General features: G+C 43.4%; 2 protein-coding genes across 2 annotated transcripts; one reads left to right on the top strand and one right to left on the bottom strand.

The window, feature by feature from the left end:
* Positions 1–361: 361 nt before the first annotated feature.
* Positions 362–1,753, bottom strand: LOC307245563 (C-reactive protein-like; the record flags this gene model as incomplete). Its single annotated transcript, XM_080021207.1, has 2 exons — positions 362–990; positions 1,687–1,753. 2 exons carry the CDS (start codon positions 1,751–1,753, stop codon positions 362–364), a joined length of 696 nt encoding a protein of 231 aa, XP_079877333.1.
* Positions 1,754–3,663: 1,910 nt separating this feature from the next.
* Positions 3,664–21,972, top strand: naglu (N-acetylglucosaminidase, alpha; the record flags this gene model as incomplete). The annotated part of the gene is made up of 6 exons (XM_080021698.1): positions 3,664–4,076; positions 8,810–8,957; positions 9,790–9,936; positions 10,217–10,302; positions 10,606–10,862; positions 20,646–21,972. The coding sequence occupies 6 exons, from the start codon at positions 3,664–3,666 to the stop codon at positions 21,848–21,850; spliced, it is 2,256 nt and encodes a 751-aa protein (XP_079877824.1). The 3' UTR covers positions 21,851–21,972.
* Between the last annotated feature and the right edge of the window lie 661 nt (positions 21,973–22,633).

The raw sequence follows: 22,633 nt of genomic DNA, 5'->3' as shown, positions 1-22,633 counted from the left end.
CTGCTTTCATAATGTTATTTGGGGTTATTAAAGTCCCGAACTTACAGTCATATAGAACAGTATAATCCTGTGCGTATCTGTAACATTTCAATTTTCAACTTTATTATGTTACTTCCATGGGTGCTTCTTTCAAAATCCTGATTCTCCCATTTATTTGCGGTCATTTGCCTACAGTGCATCGATAAATTCTACTCAAAATCCCGCTTTGTCAAAGTAATTCAGCTTCTAATTGTCATCATTTGCATTGCCACAGGTTCAAACAGCGGAGGCGGATATTGTGTATTGACTTTATTTGGTCAGTCATGGTGTAACAATCTAGTCGTGGATAGAAATCCCATACCGAGTTTACCACCGCAGCAGGCTAAAAACATGTTGTTCTATCAAAGTCACTTTTCTCGACAAAGACTTTTCCGGTGGTTGTGTACTGCAGGTCCTTCCAGTTGAGGATATTACCGTGGACAAAGCTAGTGCCCTCCGTGTAGAAATTGATTTCACATGGAGAGATGACCTCGTTCCAGAAGTGGACGTCCGTGATGTCCCCTTCGAAGGACTGTTGCCTGTCGAAGCCGCCGCCGTAAGTGTCTTGCTCTTGGCCTAAGATGATGCTGGGCGTTCCCGTAATGAGGGCTCCGGGCTGCAGCAGCTTGCGGGAGCTGCGCTTCCCATTGACCCACAACACGGTCAGGCCGCTGCCTGAGTCCCAGGTCCAGCACACCGAGTTCCAGCCGCCGACGTTGTCCGAGAACTCGGTGATGTCGAGGGCGCCGCCTCTGACGTGCAGCCGGTACACTTTGGCGGAGGGCTTGAACAGCAGCAGATCGTTGTCCTGCGATGGCGTCGCCAGGGAGAAGAGGGTCTGGGCCCGGGTCAGCACCGAGAAGAAGCGCATGCACATTGTCATGGCGGAGATGGGGCTCTCCATCGCAGGGGTGAGTTGGACAAAGGGCTTCCCGTCGTTGGCCGGAATGGAGATGAGTCTCCCCGAAAGATCTGCGCGGGATCGTTGTGACAATTCATATCAACACGTGGACAAGCACAATGTCTACTAATGCACACGTGAACACATACACACGCGCGCAACTCTGACGCTTTATTATTGACGGAACAAAGGTGTAAAGACAAAGGTCACCTCACATCTCCAAAATGCAAATGCGACACTGTTGCACAGGCATTTGCATTGAACTGTGGCAAATGTATTTATTTCATATGAAACTTTGGGTACAGAGTTTTTCGACAATCATTCTTTCACATTACAGGCCCTGCTTGTCTGTAAGGAAGCATTTTGCCAATTTGTCCATCTGGTTCTTCTATCTTATTTGAATGAGCTCGATGGGCCGTGACATTTTGCTTTTGAAGATGGAGGTTTCAGACGGTCCCCCCATCGTGTTGCCATGAAACAAATAACATTTATGTAAGATCATGATGGGAATGTAACCTGAAGAGGCAACAACCGGATTTGTTTGGTGTGTACGGACAGGCTTTGTGTGTGTAGAGCAGTAATAGTAGTGTAAGTAATAAGTATCATCAGTGTGAGTAGATTTAACCACGGAAGATATCTGTTTTTTGGCTTTTTTTCTCCACACTATGTTGAGAATGTTATGATAGGAACTATTCGTATGGATATTTATATTTTCCTTGGATAACGAATGTTACTACAACTTTCAAAACGGCAGGAACGTTGCTCACCTTGGCCTGCTGCATGGCTGCCGGCAACAAGAGGAAGCAGAAATATAAATATCTTCATTTCTTTCATTCAATGCAAACAAGCAATCTGGTCCACTGTCCCAAATACACCCCAAGGCCAAATAGATCTGGCTGTGTGCTACATATATATATTTGAATAGGGCGGAGACATTCCTGGCCAATTGCGGAGTAACAGGCTTTGGTCCAAATCTTCTGCACTTTGAGCTGTTGACTCTTGAATCTGTTATTTTACAATGACAAATAAGGGGCCTTATTTTTGTAAACGCGCGAGACAAAACCACTGGGGCAACAAAAACCACTACATATATATTTCTCCTTATCACGGTGAACTTTGAAGTCATCCGGCCTCACATTTATTTTTGATATGAATAGCCGAGCTGATGTTAAGTTGAGAAGTCCCCGTCGTGCCGGGGCTGGTTAGGCGTTCCGTCTGGTCCTGTGACCCGGGGGCCTGAACCTGGCCGGGTGTGCTCGGCGCAGGGCCTGGCTGCCGGGGTACATGTCCTCGGGGCCCTTTGCGCTGCTTGGAGGCGCCACGACCTTATACCAGAACCAAATTGGGATAAGTCCTGTACACTCACCGGCGGACAACACACACACACACACACACACACACATGCACGCACTCACCACCACACCTGCTTTGAATGCACCCCAGCACCCTCCTGGCTGCATCCCTCTCTTTCCTCCCTGATTTACTGCCATGGCTATGACAGGAAGAGGCCACGTTCCAAAATTGCTGTTCCAGTTTTCCTGGACCTGACTAACTCCGTTTTTCAAGACACGTTGTCATCCAACGTTTATGTTTCAGTGTATGTTGTTTGGTTCTATGTGTATGCGTCTCACCCGGGGTGATTCCCCCCCTCTTGGGGTAGCGATGAGTTGTTTATAGACCCGAACATGGTCAAATAGTTCTCCAAAGAGGGTGGGGGTGGGTGGTGTCTCTGTATTAGAAAAAGCTGCGCTCTTGTCATCCCACAGCTCGTCCACAGGACAGCGTTATTGCAGTTCTCGCGGATTGACGAATGAATAACGGGTTGCATCGCAGGTGGAGAAGTTGGAACTCCACTTGCAGACCAACTCCGTCCTGAATGCAATGGCACAAGTACTCGCGTGTTGCATGCCCAGCGTGCTGACAGCACAGGTTACAAAATAAAATATAACAAAGAATAAAAAAGTGAACCGGGCCAACCTATACAACTAAACCCCCGGGGCCAATGTACTCTGCCACACGACTCAGCAGGTTGGATGTTTACGCTTTGCAGTTGAAATGTCACGGAACAAAGCCGTTACTTGCAGAACCCTTCCGCCCTTTAACTCCCTCATGTGACACAATAACGCGGCGTTCGCTTCACGCAAGGAACTCGGGGAAACTCCGTCCGCCCGCCCGCAGGGACAAGCGCACGGGAACGACCATTTCAATCGGATGTTCAGGTCAGAAGGTTGGGGCAGATAACTCGGGTGCGAGTACCGAAGCCGTGGCGGTGGAACATCGTTAGCAGCGAACAAAGTTACTTTTGCACGGCTTCCATTTCGATACACCTCCCACTCCGCTCTCAACGAATCTGTGGTTGTTTTTGTCAACAGACGTTTTGCAGCCTGAGGTGCTCACGAGTTGGCTAGCCAGCGTGTCGACTTCGGGTCTCCGTGTGCTCCCGAACAGAAGCAATTCGGCGCATTTAGCTCGGGACGTGGATCATACGGTGCCGGGACTTGCGAGTTCCAACCTTTAACGGGACGCAGCGTCAACGGATTTCTCACAGCAACTGGTCGCCCGCACCGAACCGTTCCTGTGATTGGCTGAGAGCTCTAACCGGGCGGTCCAAACGTCCTTCCGCGATTGGACGGAAACGTGGTGGTGGGCGGCGGCTTCCGGGTTCCCCGCAAATGGCACTCGAGCCGTTTTGAACCGACGCTGCGGAGGGAACTCGCGCCGCTCGAGTGGACGCGGGGTTCAAAATGTCACCCAGGAGCAGATACGGACTAGCGGTGTCCGTCATATCGTGTCTGCTGGCAACAACACACTGCTCGTTCCCCACACTGGACCACCTGAAGCCGCGGGCGAGCGAGGAGACGCAGGGGAGGGCCGTCGTGGAGCTCCTGGAGCGGCTGCTGGGGGAAAGGCACCGGGAGTTTGTGGTGTCGGTGAGCGGCTCCCTGTCCAACGACAGCCTGGACGTGTGTGAGCTCCGGTCGGCTAGAAACAGCAGTATAATCGCCACTGGGAGCAGCGGGGTGGCCGTGGCCACCGGCGTCTACAACTATCTGAAGTACTTCTGCAACTGCCACGTTTCGTGGTCCGGGGACCAGCTGGCTCTGCCCCGGCCCCTGCCCAGGCTGACCGGCGTGCTGCGGATCAACACCCGGCACAGGTGAGTGCGCGTCACCGCTGAATGTATGATTCGAGTACTTCACCGTGGTTCATTTGTGGGTGTATCTCAGCGCTGACGTGTTTATTACTAAAGTAAGAAGTACCCTGACACAAAAGTACACAAGAACTTGCACTTAAATGTTCTTAAAGTATTAATAATCAGAGTACGTATATCCAGTGCCCCGATATTAAAAGAGCCTATAATATGGCAAAATGTGCCAACTGTACCTCGATCATATTCTAATTTGTGAAACAAATGTGGTGCCATAGGAATTTATGAATTTATACAAATATAAATCTTGGTTTGGGAGGGGGGCGAGTAGGGTAAAACGTATAGATATTTGCTTTGAACGTTTAAAGTTGTGTCCAAAACGGAAAATATTTAGCGTACTAACAACTACTTAGAAAACGGTAGTTCAGCACAGTAACTAAGTACACATTCGTATGCACAGATGTGAGTATAAATGCTAACTTCTAGTTATTATTATTGCCCTGGTACCCTCATTTGCATACGCAACAAAGCTCGGCTCGACCCAGGTGTCACCTGCGAGACGGTCAGGCTTTGTCATGTGACGTATGTGATTTGTCAGTGACGTCACCGCAACCCCATTTTGTTCAGCAAACAGCACGAGATCTCAACTAAGGCCAATATCCAACGCGTCAAATCGTCAAAGCGGGTCCAGCGTTCAGATCGGGCACGGGAACATGGGTTGATTGGGCTCCGCGATGCTTCCGCGGGAGCACATGATCTCCGTCGTCCGGAAGAAAGCCCGTCTCGCCACGCTCAAAAACTGGAAACTGCTTTTCTAATAAGAAAAAATAAAATACAATAAACCCCGACTTAGTGACAAAGAAGTGCGGGAAGAGGAAGACAGCCGAGAAGGGAAGAGGAAGACGGCTCAGAAGGTGTGGCGCCTCTGTCGTGGACCGGGGAGCAAGGACGACGTGGTAGCCTGTGACGTCTATGTTGTGTGGGGCTACAGCATGCACCTGCAAAAGAACACAGTTCGATCTGTTGTCCTTCCGCCTACTCCCAAGCAATGCCGTTTCTAGTTGTAACTGGTGATTTTCTTGTTGACATAATGTCATATACACATATTATATGACATATACCTATTACTATATACACATTATTTACATTATTCACATTGTTCATATTCATAATTGCAATAATCCTTTTCTATCTATCTATCTATCTATCTATCATCTATCATCTATCTATCTATCTATCTATCTATCTATTTATTTCTCTACCTCGCTATCTATCTCTTTCTATCGTCTATTTAAACTGCAATTATATTTGTATACTGTGCAACTATCCTGTGCCATTCCTGCTCGTATCCTGTCCAGTCCAATCTCTGCCATTATGAACTTTACAGCACAATATTTTATGTATGTATTATTATCTTACTATCTTATTATCTTACCGTGTGTATTACAATCATGTGTGCAATAACCCTGTGAGATTATCTATCACGGTCATATCCATGCCAGTGTGCATATCGTTTTTTTTACTTTATTTTTTATTTTACTTTGTATTCTTATTTATCACCCAGTCACTATTTTCCTTTACTTTTGACTCTTGAGCTGCTTTTACAAGTGATTTTCATGACTTAGACATACCTCCTCAGAAAACCGCTAATGTCCTTTTTCTGACGCAAGACGTCTGATGGCCTAATGTGACCACATAGTCTGAGAGCAGGAATTGCACATTACTGTTCTACTTTTGTTCAAGTGTCACCTTTTGAAAACATGTTTGTTCTGAAACCTGGGATGTTAGAAAGGTGAATGACCCGAGAGGTTTTAGTATGCAGAATCCAGATCAATTATCCATTAAACCTTAACCTGTGTTGCTTTCCATACTTTATTTGGCTATCAAAGTGTTGATAAAATGGAAACAGTCAAGAACAACTCGTTTACGAAAAATGTCAATACTTTGTTGTACATCCAAGAGCGGGTCAAATAAAGTTCTTAAATGCATAACAGGAGGACTAGTCTAGCAGAGCGTGCAGTGTCTGTGTGGCCCAGATGTAGTGATGATGACCAGTCCCCATCATCTAGAATACAGTTTGACATGAAAAGTTTTTAAAGATAAACCCATTTCTGCTACCCCTCACCCCTGGGTGATTTAACGTTACGGGTGTGTAGGCCTGGGCAGAGTTCCAATTAAATCGTCCGCGGCGATCGACGCCATTGATCTGATTGACATTGATGACAGACTATTTTTCTTTTTGTTGTTTATTCGCCAGGAAAAATCCGAGCGTTGAAACCGTAAGTGCCGTTTACCGTGTTCTGGAACTGGAGGGGAGAGGGAGCGGAGGCTCGACCCCTTGCCGCTCATAACTGTCGAGTGACCACTCGTGATCGGATCTCACTTCCCCCCTTTACAGTCCGGTGCAGAGACTAAAAAAGGGGTAGGTGCTCAAAAAAAAAAAAAAAAAGTCACCAGTCAGACAGTCACATGTCTATTATTATTTATTTTCTGTACATGTACAGGATGAAATAACATTTCTAAACACAACTGAGTTGACTGACTGTCTTGTTCTGTTCCAAAAAAACCACGTGTGTCCTGCAGAAGGGACACACGTTTCGTCTCCCTGTTGCTATGGGACTTCATTTAGTAAAAGCTGGATGTTTTTGTATAAATACTTTACTTCTAAATTCATAAATCCTGCACTTCTGGAACGGGCAGGCCGCATTTTGTCCTTAAAACAGCTGTAAACCAACAATAGACCATCATACCCTCAGAAGCGCTTTACACAAGGTTCGATGAGGTTTTCAAACAATCATTGGATAACAAAGGACCTCAAAAGACAATTAAATGGTCAATAAGATTGGAGCCAGAAATCATTCAATTTACACTTAATGGACACATTTAAAGAGGCAGAGGCAGTGAAAATGAATAACGGTATTGGTCCAGAAAACATGAGTAACCCTATCGTAAAATCCTTCCACAATCAAGCCCAACAGGTTCTTTGTCAAGAACAACCTCTGATCTGTGGTTTGAACACCCGTCAAGATCAAATGTTGTGTGGTGTTTTCACAGATTTCATTTTGAGCTTACTGGCACAACATGGATGTAAAGTTACAGAACTAGTGAGCATCTTCTAAAGGTCCTGGACGACCCCTCCAGGGCACTATTTCCAGAGTTAACCCTCCTTCCCTCGAAACGCAGGTTCCTTATTCCAACGAACCTGCAGGTGCAACAAGCAAATAGTGTAATTCAAATGAAGCTAAAATGCTGCACGTTTTCACTATGAATTAATTTAAGTTAAACTACAGTATATGAACAATGCTTTTTTTTGCCCAACTGGATTCCTTGCTTAACTGTCTGTGTAAAACCCCGACCATTATTGCAGATAATGTTCTTCTTTATGTTTATATGTCTGTGTTTTAATTACATTCTCACACTTTTTGATGTTGATGGTGCTTTTATTTATTTTGTTTTAGGGCTGTTTTTCTTTTACTCCTGTTATCTAAAACACATTGAACTTGCTGGATGGGATGTGCTATATGAATACATTTTAATTTGATGTTAACACAAATCCAACTTAATTCATCGCAAACTATGAAGAACAGTTGACGTGGCAGTTTACAGTTGGAACGTAGCTTTAGAGACAGTTTTAATAACATCCACAGTTAGCTGCTTTCATGTCTTGGTTTTTATCCATGAAAACCACAGAAACCAGTCCCTTTTGTCATTGTGCTTTTAAAATGTTTCCATTCCTTCATAGAGAGGTGACTGTACTGGTCGGCTTCAGAACATTGCAGTTAGAACAGCAATAAAACTGTCTTACTGACTAGATCTGACATTTCCGAAGAAATTAGCCTCATATGATGGTGATTTAATGGGGGTGGCCACAAAATGACTTTATTATGCAAGGATGTTGGACCAAAATGAGGTCAATGATCTATCAGGTTGATGGCCTAAGACTTGGGAGGCTGATGTCTAATATTTAAGCATATAAAAATGGGTCGTCGCCTTACACCATTGGGGAAACTGGAACATTGCTCAATTCTGTTATACAAACCACGATCAAAAGTTTGACGACTGGAGATGAAGGCAGTGTCACAGCACTTAAAAGAACTCTCACACCATCTTTTTTTTTTTTTTTTCATTGTGTGGTAGCAGCAATTTGGGGTGGGGGGGCGTGTAATCCACGTTGTGTTTTCCACTACAGGAGAGAGAAACCCACGGCTGCGTGACAAATGGAGCATTGTCACACGTTAGTTTTCATTGTTTACTGAGAGCACCATGGGCACTTGTGTGGTGGCAGGGCCCTCTTTGAAAGACCCGTCCATTCAATTATCCATCGTGTAATTAGGGTCGCTTCAGCTCACCCCAGTTATGTCATGTGCTGGCTCGATTGTAAAACTGTGGCAAGCATGGCACCATTATTTCCCATGACTACTTGTGAAGAACAAGTGGTGGTTGCGCACAGGGTTATATCATCTATATATTCCCATACATGTTGCTCCTAGATATGTCAGTGACTGGGATGGTAAAATGCAGACAAATGCATTTAGTTGCGTCAGTATTTCTTAAAATCAGAGTGTAAAATGAACACAAACGGAACGGTTGGTATCTGTGCGCTGTTTTCTTCATTTATTAGTCATACAGTCTTCTGGTGGTTTGCTTTTTTTTTATTTATTTTTTTTTTTTTTTTTATAATATATAAACTGATCATAACAGCAATACTAAACTAAACCTCATGTTTTCCTGTCACTGTCCAGGTTTAGGTATTACCAAAATGTATGTACGGTCAGCTATTCCTCTGTGTGGTGGGACTGGCCCCGATGGGAGAGGGAGATCGACTGGATGGCTCTCAACGGCATTAACCTTCCACTGGCCTTCACTGGTCAGGAGGCCCTATGGCAGGAGGTAGGATAGGACTGAACATGAATGTTAAATAACTAAGATAACGTCTGAGCTCCGCATCTCGGGATCCCGCCGATTCGTGCCCGGTTCTAGTTTCATAATTCTATTCAGGAGGATGACCTCCAGTGAGTGCAAATGGAGTCGGAGCATACATTTTTAATTTGATGACCACGCAAGCAACAAGTATTACATTTCAATTCAAAGCCACAGCTAGTGCAATAGCTGCCGCAAATTCTTCTGTGTCCCCAAAATGAAAGAAAATTCTCTGGAAGTAAAAAGGAAATGTGCTCATGTTTTGCACAAAGGTATATGGGGAAATTGGAGGCGTGTCATGATGCATGGAGTAGCATTGATGTATCAATTCAGAAAGGAATGTGAATGTTCCAGTTTTTGAGTCTGTTAAGTAATATCTATGTTGCTTGGTCTAGCAAGCAACCATCAATGTCAGTAATGCAAGAAAGCTGGGTTGAAAAATGGTGATTCTATCCTTTAACAATCATTGCCATATTGTGCCAATGTCAGATTTTTTTTACATTAGTAATGGTAAAAGGGGCTTTGTCTCAAATGCAAATTGACACAGTGATTTTATTCAAAGCAATCCGATCAGGGAGTGTCAGGACCAAAGAGTTTGAGGAAAAGTCAAGACCAATTCTGAAGATCAATTATGCGCCAACCTGAAGACATGTAGCCCTAATAGATTAACTTCAAGTATATCCTTGACTGCTTCAGTCTCTGAATTGATCCATTTGTTTTTGTTATGTTTATAAACCTCAACCTCAAGGCAATACGTTAGACTTAATTCCCTCCAGTATTTACCCTACATTCTTCCTTAAAGGTTTACCGCGCCCTTGGTTTGAACCAAACGGAGATCGAAGACTTTTTCTCTGGCCCGGCATTCCTGGCCTGGAACCGGATGGGGAACATGTTTGAGTTTGGCGGGCCCCTTCCACAGTCCTGGCATGTAAAGCAGCTCTACCTCCAGGTACCGCCATCTTTACCCCCCTTAAATTGTTCTTGTGACTCCCCCCCCCCCCCCCCCCCCCCCGCTGGCTCGTTGTTTATTCAAAGTTCATTAATATTACAAGAGATAATTGAAGGACATGATAATGGCAGGGCATACAGAGATTCCTGCCGTTCCAGTTAGATGTTAAGGATGGGATTAGCCGTTATTTTTTAGGAATCCCAATTTAGATGTGTTTATTGTTTTTATTGTCTCAGTGAAAACGTGCCTGGTTAATGTGACTGTTCCTCTCTCTTTGCAGTTTAAAATCTTAGAGCGAATGAGATCTTTGGGAATGATCCCCGTCCTGCCGGCCTTCTCTGGGAGCATTCCACAGGGGATTCTCAGGTCAATCTAATTTACAGAACTTTGTCAACATTTCACATCAGCTTACTGCATGAAGAGAAGCACGCATATATACAAATACAGTAATGCAGAAATTCTTGGGCTCATTTGTGAGTTAACCCCCCCAAAAAAATGTTTTATTGAATGACCCCCGCTTTGAGTTCAGGGTCCATTGCTTGTAATAAAAATCAGTCCGACTGGATCATCTTTACATGACACACTCCACGATCTTGACGGCCAACCAAAAAAACAGTAGAAAAAGCTAACACAAACCATGGGTTTATTGAGCTTTCCCTTCCCTTTCAGGTTGTTTCCTAAAGCTAACGTGACCAGGCTGGGGCCGTGGGCTCACTTCAACTGCACCTACTCATGCTCGTACATCCTGGACCCCCGCGATCCGCTCTTCCTCAAGATCGGCTCCCTGTATCTGTCCCAGGTGGTGGAGCAGTTTGGGACGGATCACATCTACAACACAGACACCTTCAATGAGATGATACCCCCTTCCTCCGACCCTGATTATCTGTCTGAAGTCAGTCGCTCTGTCTTTGCCTCTATGACTGCTGGTGAGGACCGGAGTTATGTTTCTGTGTCCTCTTCGTGTTTAAGTAGTTGTTAGAACTGCATGTCCAGCAACCTATTCATTGCATTCATGCACATTCATTCCATATGTAATTCATATGGTATATGATATAAGATTAAAACTATTTAAGTGTATCAAATTCAACTTCGTTAAATATTCAGACCTAATATCAGGAGAAATATTTTAGTTTATTATAAGGATCCTCATTAGGGAACCTGGATGACCAGCTAGACTTCCGGGGTTCGAAGACAATTACGTTACACATTACATTACACAATATGATAAGTAAAAAAAAAAAAAAAGGCCGTTGATACAGTTGAGCAAACAACAAATGACTGTCGTTGCCACAAAATCGACACGTATTCTTTTCATCAAATGACTTTACGACGGCCTCCAACCCCTGAAGTTTGTGTAGCTCTCTCCACCAAACCAACACTTGTCTGAGGTTTACTCTGAATCTGAACACTGTTCACTGTCACTTCCTCTCTTCGTGCCTCCATGATGGTGCAGAGAGGTAGTGACGGCGGAATGATGGCGATGCTTCAGCGTAAACATTTTTAAGTTAATATTTTGCCTCGTGCGTCTTTTTCTTTCTGTTCTTTTCGATCTTCTGCCTTTTATGGGCACTGCTGTCATAATTTCAGTCCACCATGTGGGAAAGCCAGGCAGGTAGGTTGCTTGGCAGGTAGGTTGCTTATCCGCTGTGATAGAGCTTCGCTCTTTAACTAGCTTGTTGCAGTTCAGCTTTGGTGGAAGTTTGTCATGTGGACTTTTTTGATCCCGTGGGTGTGTAAAGCGATGAGCTGAGCTTTCTCCCAAGTTCCACATTTGCCCTGGTTTCATAACCCAAGTTTGACCCAATGCTCGATTGTTTTACACGGCCGGGCTATCCCAAGGACGCCTCTCCTGTTTTTAATGCCATGTTTGAGACGTGTCCCTTTTTCTTCTCCTTCACCCGAATCTGTCTTTCTCTCCTCAGTTGATCCTCAGGCAATTTGGTTGATGCAAGGTTGGCTGTTCTTTAATGATGCAGCGTTCTGGAAGCCGGCCCAGATCAAGGCCCTGCTGCATGGAGTGCCTATTGGTCGTATGATCGTGCTGGATTTGTTTGCGGAGACGGATCCAATTTTCTCCTACACGGAGTCCTTCTATGGACAGCCCTTCATCTGGTGCATGCTGCACAACTTTGGGGGCAACACAGGTTTATTCGGGCAAGTTGAGAGTATCAATTCGGGACCGTTTAAGGCCTCGAACTTCCCCAACTCCACCCTAGTGGGCTTGGGCATCACACCAGAGGGTATCGAGCAAAATCCTGTGGTGTACGAGCTAATGACTGAGTTGGCTTGGCGCAAGGAGCCAGTCAACCTGGCCAAATGGGTCTCCCTGTATGCCATCCGGCGCTATGGCAGCATGCATGAGAACTTGACTGCTGCCTGGCAGCTCCTGTTTGCCAGTGTCTACAACTGCTCCGTACCATATTACATAAACCACAATCACAGCCCACTTGTGTCGCGACCCTCTTTAAACATGGATACTATGCTCTGGTATAACCCTGCTGGCTTGTACAAAGCGTGGAAGCTGATGATGGATGTGGCTCCTTCGCTGATATCCAAGGAAACATTCCGCTATGACCTTGTGGATATAACGCGGCAGGTCTTGCAGGTACTTACATCCGCATTTTACCTGGATATTGCAGAAGCCTTCAATAGCCAGAATTTGCCAGAGCTGCTGACTACAGGCGGTGTGCTGGTCTACGACCTCCTGCCGGAGCTGGACAGGCTCCTGTCCAGCGATTGCAACTTCCTCCTGGGGACATGGCTGGAGCAGGCACAGTCCTTAGGTCTGGACGAGAAGGAGGCCCAGCTCTATGACATGAATGCCAGAAATCAGATCACCCTGTGGGGTCCAAGTGGTGAGATCCTAGACTACGCCAACAAACAGTGGGGCGGCCTGATGGAGGACTACTACGCCCAGCGCTGGGGCCTATTCGTCAGCACGCTGGTGGACTGTCTGAACACTGGCCGACCCTTCAAGCAAGATGCCTTCAACCAGGAAGTCTCCCAGGTTGAAAAGGGCTTCATTTACAACGGCAGGAAATACACGACCAAACCCAGAGGAGACACCTATGAGATTGCTTACAGGATCTTCCTCAAGTACTACCCACAAGCCTTGAAGAGACTATAGTACTGTAGGTGAAAACCTCTTTGTGGAAAGACTCATGTCACAGCAAGAAGAATGTCTCCCACTGACTCCAGTTGCCTTCTTCCACCCCTAAATGCTTTGCAGTAGAAAAAAATGGAAAAGTAGGAAAAAAAACAGGACAAAACAGTCGGTACATTTGGGATTTTTGTGGAAGTTTCATATTTTGGGGAGTATGAATTTTTAAGTGGAGATTGGAAAGGGCATAATATGTTCATAGGTCAACATGTTGACAGGGTATTGTAGATCACTGTTCCAAATTTGGAAGAAATATTGTGTGATAATTACTCTCTACGGGTCTACAATATGAATTGCACTCTAGAGGCATTTTGGGAAGAAAAATATTTTTAAAGCTTTAACAGCATTTATTCATTCATCAATTCATTTTATAAATAAAGTGCCTTTTTTGTTTAAATGTAATTTTGTAAAGTAGCATCACAATAGCTGAATTGCTAGTTCTGATCACGCACAGAAATTATGTAATTTATGATTTCATGCTCATGGGGCCAGTAAAATCAGACTTTTTCACAATCTGTTCAAAGATTTGAGAAAAGTTTGATTGTTGATTATTTGTTAATTGCCCGGAAAATAACCGCTGCTTGTATCCTCGTGGATTGTTTTCCCCTTAAAGAGATTCTCAAATTCAAACGGCGCACTTTTATATTAAAGGTTGAAAGTTGATCCAAGGTAAAACTCTGTCTAAAATAATTGATATCCAGATTTTGGCTATTTTTCTTTGATCACGTTTCTTTAAAATAAGGCTGGACACGGACTAACTTCAGATGAAAACACCTCGTACACAGTTCTTCCATCAAGGTTCTGTATCCCCGAGTGATCGGACTGTGTGCACAATCTTGACTGAGAAGGAAAGAAAGTGGGGGAGACTGTTTTGTCCGTCAGTTCATGTTTGTGGGACACGAGTAGCGACCGCCATGTCAGTCTGTGTTTATGTATATGTGGATTGGGACTGAATTATCTCGCCGCGTTGGTTATTTAATAGCAACAAGAAATGGAGGGAAAACGTTTAAATGTTCTTCAAAATGATATTGTAATATTTAGAATTTTTTTATTTTTCATGTCCCTTGAAATCTTGAGCAAAAAGTTGCACAAAAAAAGTGTGTGTGTGTGTGTGTGTGTGTGTGTGTGTGTGTGTGTGTGTGTGTGTGTGTGTGTGTGTGTGTGTGTGTGTGTGTGTGTGTGTGTGTGTGTGTGTGTGTGTGTGTGTGTGTGTGTGTCAAATAATTATTTGATCCCTCAGTGATTTTGTAAGTTTGCCCACTGACAAATAAATGAATGGTCTATAATCTTAGTGGTAATTTTTGGTAGGTTTATTATAACAGTGAGAGACAGAATATTAAAAAGAAAATCCAGAAAATCATCAAAGATATAAATTATTTTGCATTTATTTGAGTGAAATAAGTATTTGATCCCCTACCAACCATAAAGAATTCTGGCTCCCACAGATTAGTCCTCTCGCTTTAAGAAAGTACTCCTAATCTCAACTCGTTACCTGTATAAAAGACAGCTGTCCACAGAATCAATCAATCAGACTCCAACCTCTCCATCATGGGCAAGACCAAAGAGCTGTCTAAGGACATCAGGAAGAAACATAAAATGACCGTCAATCTCCCTCAGTCTGGGGCTCCACGCAAGATCTCACCTCGTGGGGTATCAATGATCATGAGGAAGGTGAGGGATCAGCCCAGAACTACACAGGGGGAGCTTGTTAATGATCTCAAGGCAGCTGGGACCACAGTCACCAAGAAAACCATTGGTAACACACTACGCCGTAATGGATTAAAATCCTGCAGCGCCGGTAAAGTCCCCCTGCTCAAGAAGGGACGTGTACAGGCCCGTCTGAATTGATTCAGGGAATGCGTGGGAGAAGGTGATGTGGTCAGATGAGACCAAAATCAAGCTCTTTGGTATCAATGCGACTCACCGTGTTTGGAGGAAGAGGAATTCTGACTACGACCCCAAGAACACCATCCCCACCGTCAAGCATGGAGGTGGAAGCATTATGCTTTGGGGGTGTTTCTCTGCCAAGGGGACAGGTCGACTTCACCGCATCGAGGGAAAGATGGATGGGGCCATGTACCGTGAAATCCTGGGTGACAACCTCCTTCTCTCAGCCAGGACACTAAAAATGAGTGGTGGATGGGTCTTCCAGCACGACAATGACCCAAAACATACAGCCAAGGCAACAAAGGAGTGGCTCAAGAAGAAGCACATTAAGGTCATGGAGTGGCCCGGCCAGTCTCTGGACCTTAATCCTATAGAAAATCTGTGGCGGGAGCTGAAGCTTGGAGTTGCCAAGCGACAGCCTCCAAACCTTAGAGATTTGGAGAGGATCTGCAAAGAGGAGTGGTCCAACTTTCCTCCTGAGATGTGTGCAAACCTGGTTATCAACCACAAGAAATGTCTGACCTCTGTACTTGCCAACAAGGGTTTCTCCACCAAGTACTTAGTCATGTTTTGATAGGGGATCAAATACTTATTTCACTCAATGAAATGCAAAATAATTTTCTTTTATTTCATGTGATTTTCTGGATTTTCTTTTTGATATTCTGTCTCTCACTGTTATAATAAACCTACCAAAAATTACCACTAAAATTATAGACCGTTCATTTCTTTGTCAGTGGGCAAACTTAAAACCAATCAGCGAGGGATCAAATAATTGTGTGTGTGTGTGAGTGTGTGTGTGTGTGTGTGTATCTGACGGTCAACACATAGTTTGATTGAATTTATCAACATATACGTCACTGTTGTCAACGGATGGCCTGTCCACAAGGGGGTGTTTTCACTCCATTATGTCAATCTTGTACCAGTGATGAGGGACTCTAATGATTGTAAGTAGACCAGGAGCAATGACCCCTGGGTTGTCTCTGACAAACCTGGTAGGTGAAGGTGGATGTTCGATGCCTTTTCTTTTATCGTTTTATGTTGCCTTTCATTTCTTTCACAAGAGCGAGGCTAGTTGACTCCCTTTGCATATACTGTGTGTGTGTATATATCATCAGCACACCGACTGCCATCTTTACAGCCATCCTTTGAAAGGATACCTCACCAGCTAACCAAGTCAAACAATCCTTTATAAGGACCTCTTTTTTTGGTTATATTATTATTTAAAGTTATTTTATATCGTGGATGTGAGACTTTCTTCGCCTGCAACTCGTTTACTCACAACATCTCCAACAACTTTGAGCTACAGTAATGGACCGCCAGAAGAAAGGGGTTAGTTGAAAAGGACATGTCGTGGTATTGGGGAGATGATTTTTAGGGCAAACAGCCGTATCAAGAAATCCTTCACACTAGACGTGATGAATGAACCCCTTTGAATTAAATAGGGTCAATCTGGGCTTTGTGCGCCCCTTGTTTTGCAATAGAAATGAACTCCAATACAGTTTGACCGTGTTTTTTTAATACTTGTTTTTTTTATTGTTTTTCTATTATAGAAAGATCACATACACATAAAAACAAAACATGACTGCATGTCTGCATTGCCCTGTCTTACAAAAAACCAATTTATTCCTGTGACATATTCAGTGGTTCATTCTCTTATCTTTGACATGTAAACATCCTCCTTTGCTCCCATTTCTCTCGACATGGCTCCTTTTGAGCGCTTATCCTATGAGTTAACTGTTCCATATCATATATTTCATGCACAGTTTTCAGCCATTCTTCTTGTGTTGGTGGTTCTTACCCAAGTACAGTACTATACATAACCTAATGTATATCATAGCCCAGAATTTTGATAATAACTATCTGAACATTTCAACGATACAATTTCTGGACAAATATATGCGAGTGGTCTTCATTTATTTCCCCACATAGTCTCCAACTTTATTGTGTTATAGACAAATATTCGCTCTTAATTTTGGGCGTAATAAAGAATCAAATTCCATTATTCCAACAGTGTTCTCTCCAAGTATGTGAGGGTGTTGTAGACTGTGTTCTCCAAATATGCAACCATGCATCTTCTGTAATATTCACGCTGAGTTCTTTCTCCCATTTCAGCTTTACATATGTTGTATTTAGGTGCTGCTATAACGTAGATATAGATATTATTCTACATTTCTTCGAATTGTAAATTCCAATTATGGCTCTAATTATTACATTTTTATCAAAATGTATATTGCGCTTTATTTCTCTGTCATAAAAGCCCCTTGATTGCAAATATGTTAAGTAGTCCTGCTTGTTTAACGCAGTGGTTCTCAAAGCATTTTGGCCTAAGTTCTTTTTTTCAGCTGAGTACCCCCTTCACTGGCATTGGGAGGTGAAAAAAGGAAAATTAACTGATGTACTTAGGTGTTAAATTGTGTGTGCATTATATATATAATATCTTTTAACACTTTTTCTTTTTAATTTTAGCAGCACCCCCATTTGAGAAACACTGGTTTAATGTATCGTTTTGTTTCAGTTCCTAGAAACTCATAACATTCTCATCTTTTATGACTGCATAGTGCTGTCATACCACTTGGAATCCATTGTTTGATCCTCTGGTCAAGAGTTCCAGACCTTTGACGATTCCATATCAACCCTGAGATAACTTTATCCCACAATCTGAATTGTTTCAGGGACCTCCATGGGTAGCGGCTGAAATAAGTTGAGTCGGGGAAGTATATTCATTTTCATCATATCTATTTGTGAGCGGAAGGACACCCTACCTCCTAATGTCCTGATCCACTTTGATATAGTTGGCTTTATTTAGTTGATCAGTTCTAGTTGTTATGATAACCCCGAGGTATGTCTTTTTTTTTAAACTCCAATTAAAGTTGTATTTTTGTCGTAGAGTTTTGGGTTCATTGTTAAAATCTGTGTTTTAGCTAAGTTCCATTGATAGATTGAGTAGGAGCAAAACATCTCAAATCGGTTGGTTAATATAAAAAGGCATGTGTCAGGATCCTCTAAATAACAGGTCGTGTCATCAGCAAAGAGCCCAAAGACGTCTTTTTCATTCCCACTTTTTATCCCTTTCAGCTCTTTATTCTGCCTGTGGAGCCTAAAGGGCTGTATAAAATTTGCGAATAAGGTTGGCGAAAGACAACATCCCTTCCTGGTAGACTGTTTTTATATCATACCATCAGTCAGACTGCCATTTATTTTTATCCTTGCCGCTGGTTTTTGATCTCATCATTAAGTCCAAACTTCTCGAGTATCTAAAACAGAAATGTCCTGTTTACACTGTCAAATGCCTTTTCGGCATCGAGACGTATTAAGGCGGCACTGATATTTTAGTGTTTACATATTCAGTGATGTAGGGTTTTCCTTATGTTATCTTGAGTTTGGCGTCCCTTAATGAAGCCCGTCTGATCTTCATCTATGATGTCATTCGTAAAGTGTTCATAACCTTTTTGCAATCATGGAGGCACGCGGCTTATAATATATGTATCAGTATTGATATGGGTCTGTATCCCAGGCAGGTCTCGCTGTTCTTTCCTTGAGGAATCGGTGATATTACAGCTTCCTTCCAGGGCGGTGGGAGTTCAGTCCACCATGTTCAGGTGCACGATTGAATGGAAGACTTGAGTCGCGGCAGAAGTTGTTCACTGAATGTTTCATACCACTCACACGGTAGACCGTCACCGCCATGGGGACTTTTTTTGTTTTCGGTCAACTCATTGCTTTCTCTATTTCTGTTTTTTTTGTAGTAGGAGAAGTCAGAAGGGAAGTCCAGGGTGCCTAGAAAAGCTCTCATTTGGTCAATGTCAGCAGACGGAGGGTGGCTATACACAATTCCATAATAGTTCCTGAAGATAGTTTCAATCTCTGGCTTTCTGATTTGTGAGTGTATCCCCTATCTTATGAATTCTAGTAATCTGCCTGCTCTAGGCCCCACCTCATAGTAGTATTGTTCTAGAAATCTTGTTTTCTTTTCTATCCCTGCTTAATAATTGATCTATACGATCCCTCATTTCTTAAATGTTTTGTAATAATGTGGAGTCTTGTGTATTCTTATGTTGTTGTTCAGTTTCGAGCAGTTTTTCCTTTTCCGTCTTATTGACCTCTCCATTATCATTTTGATATGATGTCATCTCTTTTTTTTGATCTCCTCGACAATTCTCTTATTATTTCATAATCCAACATTGAACCTCCCTAATGCCCCCTCCCCTGTGGTTTCAATTAGACTTTTAGATAAACTGCACAGTGATCCGATGTGTCCCCGTTTTCAATTTCACACTCCCTTACTCTGTATAGGTGGTTTTTTGTTCATGACAAAATAGTCAATTCTCGCGTATCTTTTATTAGGTGCTGAGTAATGTGTATAGTCCCTTTTAGATGGATGCAGTTCTCTCCGAATATCAACCGTACCAAATTCTCAAAATATGGTCTTGATCATTTTTGTAACATGGTTGGTATTTGACTTATTGTCTGTGTCTAGATTACTGTTCATCACAATATTCAAGTCACCCTCACGGATTAATATTACCTCCGTTTCCAAAATGATGCCATCAAGCAGAGTCGAAACACAAAGAAAATGCTTTTCGCTGTAATGTGGGGCATAAACATTAACCAGTGTCGCTGTTTGGTTTTCCAGTTTACCTTTCAAAAGGTTGTATTTTGCCAACCCTTATTTTCCCTGTTCGTTCAGTTAGTTAAGTTATTCTACATTTTGCATGGGGCCCATTTGGATGGATTTATGGATTTATATCCATCCGATGATAACACGGGGTCAGGGGCTGGGATCTGACCTGCCTGTTGTCTAATAACTAATGTAATTGGCCAATGCACGGCATGCTCAACGTAGTTGGCAGACGACGCGGCTGCCCAAATTGAACCCAAGTCACTTTGTATGCCAGATAACACATTTCTGGGTGAACTGTCCCAATAATCCAAATGTTATTGTGAACTTCAGTCATCCTTTATTAAATCCATAATCCAAACTCTTTGTCTGAGACAGGAAAGGGCCTTGTTCTCCCTTTTCAGAGAGAGAGGGTCCTGGCGTGCCCTATGGTGAGAACCCTCTTCCATTTGGTCTGGTGTCCTGCTGAGGTTGGTTCTTTGATGCAGAGCGCTTTGATTTAGTTGAAACCCAGCCATGCAGGGGAGAACCCTCAGTTGTTGAAGCTCATTGAGAACGAAGGAAAGGTCATATAAAGGCTGCAAGGGCAGGCTGCTTCTCTTCTCTTTTGTTTTTTTTGTTTTTTGAGAAAAATTGACCTCAACTGGCCAAAACAGTATCTTGCAGTCCATTCATATGTACAAGTGCAAAAACAACCCATTCTCTACGCTGACACAAAGCATTGAAAATTTAAACCTGTCTCCTTGGAGGTTTTGCTATCCTTGGGCCTGGAGTAGCTCTAATTTTCATTTAGTACATTTAGTTAAATAAAGACAGGGCTTAATATATAACTAATGTAAACAATGTCTAACAAAGCCAAATAACTGTATATCTGGTGTAAACATTTTAGTTGAGAACTAGGATTAATCCCTGAAGCCCTTGGCGTAACAAATGCATCAGTTGCCCAAGTTTCTTAACCCAAAGCCCAATTGTCTTTAGTGTTTTCCCGTCATGTTCAAGTAATGTCCATTTCTATTCACTCACCAAAATCCATTTTCTCCTCAGTTGATCCTCAGGCAATTTGGTTGATGCAAGGTTGGCTGTTCTTTCACGAAGCAGAGTTCTGGAAGCCGGCCCAGATCAAGGCCCTGCTGCATGGAGTGCCTATTGGTCGTATGATCGTGCTGGATTTGTTTGCGGAGACGGATCCAATGTTCTCCTACACGGAGTCCTTCTATGGACAGCCCTTCATCTGGTGCATGCTGCACAACTTTGGGGGAAACAATGGTTTCTTTGGCACGGCTGGGAGTATCAATTCGGGGCCCTTCAAGGCCTTGAACTTCCCCAACTCCACCCTAGTGGGCTTGGGCATCACACCGGAGGGTATCGAGCAGAATCCTGTGGTGTACGAGCTAATGACTGAGTTGGCTTGGCGCAAGGAGCCGGTCAACCTGGCCAAATGGGTCTCCCTGTATGCCATCCGGCGCTATGGCAGCATGCACGAAAAATTGACTGTTGCCTGGCGCATACTGTTTGCCAGTGTCTACAACTGTACTGTGCCCCATTACAAAAATCACAACCATAGCCCATTGGTGCACCGGCCTTCTTTACATATGAACACTGACCTCTGGTATGAACCAGCTGAGTTGTACAAAGCGTGGAAGCTGATGATGGATGTGGCTCCTTCGCTGATATCCAAGGAAACATTCCGCTATGACCTTGTGGATATAACGCGGCAGGTCTTGCAGGTACTTACATCCACATTTTACCTGGATATTGCCGAAGCCTTCAATAGCAAGAATTTGCCAGAGCTGCTGACTGCGGGCGGTGTGCTGGTCTACGACCTCCTGCCGGAGCTGGACAGGCTCCTGTCCAGCGATCGCAACTTCCTCCTGGGGACATGGCTGGAGCAGGCACAGTCCTTAGGTCTGGACGAGAAGGAGGCCCAGCTCTATGACATGAATGCCAGAAATCAGATCACCCTGTGGGGTCCAAGTGGTGAGATCCTAGACTACGCCAACAAACAGTGGGGCGGCCTGATGGAGGACTACTACGCCCAGCGCTGGGGCCTATTCGTCAGCACGCTGGTGGACTGTCTGAACACTGGCCGACCCTTCAAGCAAGATGCCTTCAACCAGGAAGTCTCCCAGGTTGAAAAGGGCTTCATTTACAACGGCAGGAAATACACGACCAAACCCAGAGGAGACACCTATGAGATTGCTTACAGGATCTTCCTCAAGTACTACCCACAAGCCTTGAAGAGACTATAGTACTGTAGGTGAAAACCTCTTTGTGGAAAGACTCATGTCACAGCAAGAAGAATGTCTCCCACTGACTCGTTGCCTTCTCCCATTGCAAAATGTTTTGCAGAACAAAAAAAACAAAACTCCTTGACTCATCAGGAAAGAAAATGAACACTTCACACAGCTAATTTGCTATTGTAGAGGTGGTTTAATGTGTTTTTAAGAAGGGGAAAGGCCATAAGTTTCATATTTTTGTGTTGTACTCATTATGTACTAGTAATATGCATGCTATAGATGGAATTGAGCCACAAAGAACATTTTCAGTTTTGAAAACCTTATTTTATTTTTTAAATTTTTTTTTTTGTAGAAATATAATTGGTTTTAGTCTTTTTTTTTTTTTTTTTTTAAGTAAACTGAAACCAGGTTCCCAAGAGTTATCAAGATTGCCCATCATGAGCTGGCACTGATATGATCCAATTTCACATTTTCATGCCCATGTGGCCAGATTCAGACTATTTCCTGTTGAAGATATAAAATGTGTAAAAGTGCATTGTTAATCATGTCTAATTGGTTGTGGTGCTTGGTGTACCTTTTTTTTAATGTGGAAAACAATGTGATGCTTCAGCACAGTACACCACAGTAAGTTTCTTATTTGATGTTGAACGTTAAAGCAGCTTTAGTAGTGAAACCTTCGTGTGATGATGATGCGTATCTCCCTCAAATGATCCCAAACCAAATTTCCAAATTTGTCATTTCACCTTTTACAATCGATCCCGCTTTTTTTTTTTTTTTTTTTTTAAACAAGAAAAT

This window comes from Zeus faber (assembly GCF_960531495.2).
Source record: "Zeus faber genome assembly, chromosome: 20".
NCBI lineage: Eukaryota > Metazoa > Chordata > Actinopteri > Zeiformes > Zeidae > Zeus > Zeus faber.
This window is presented reverse-complemented; position numbering and strand designations above follow the sequence as displayed.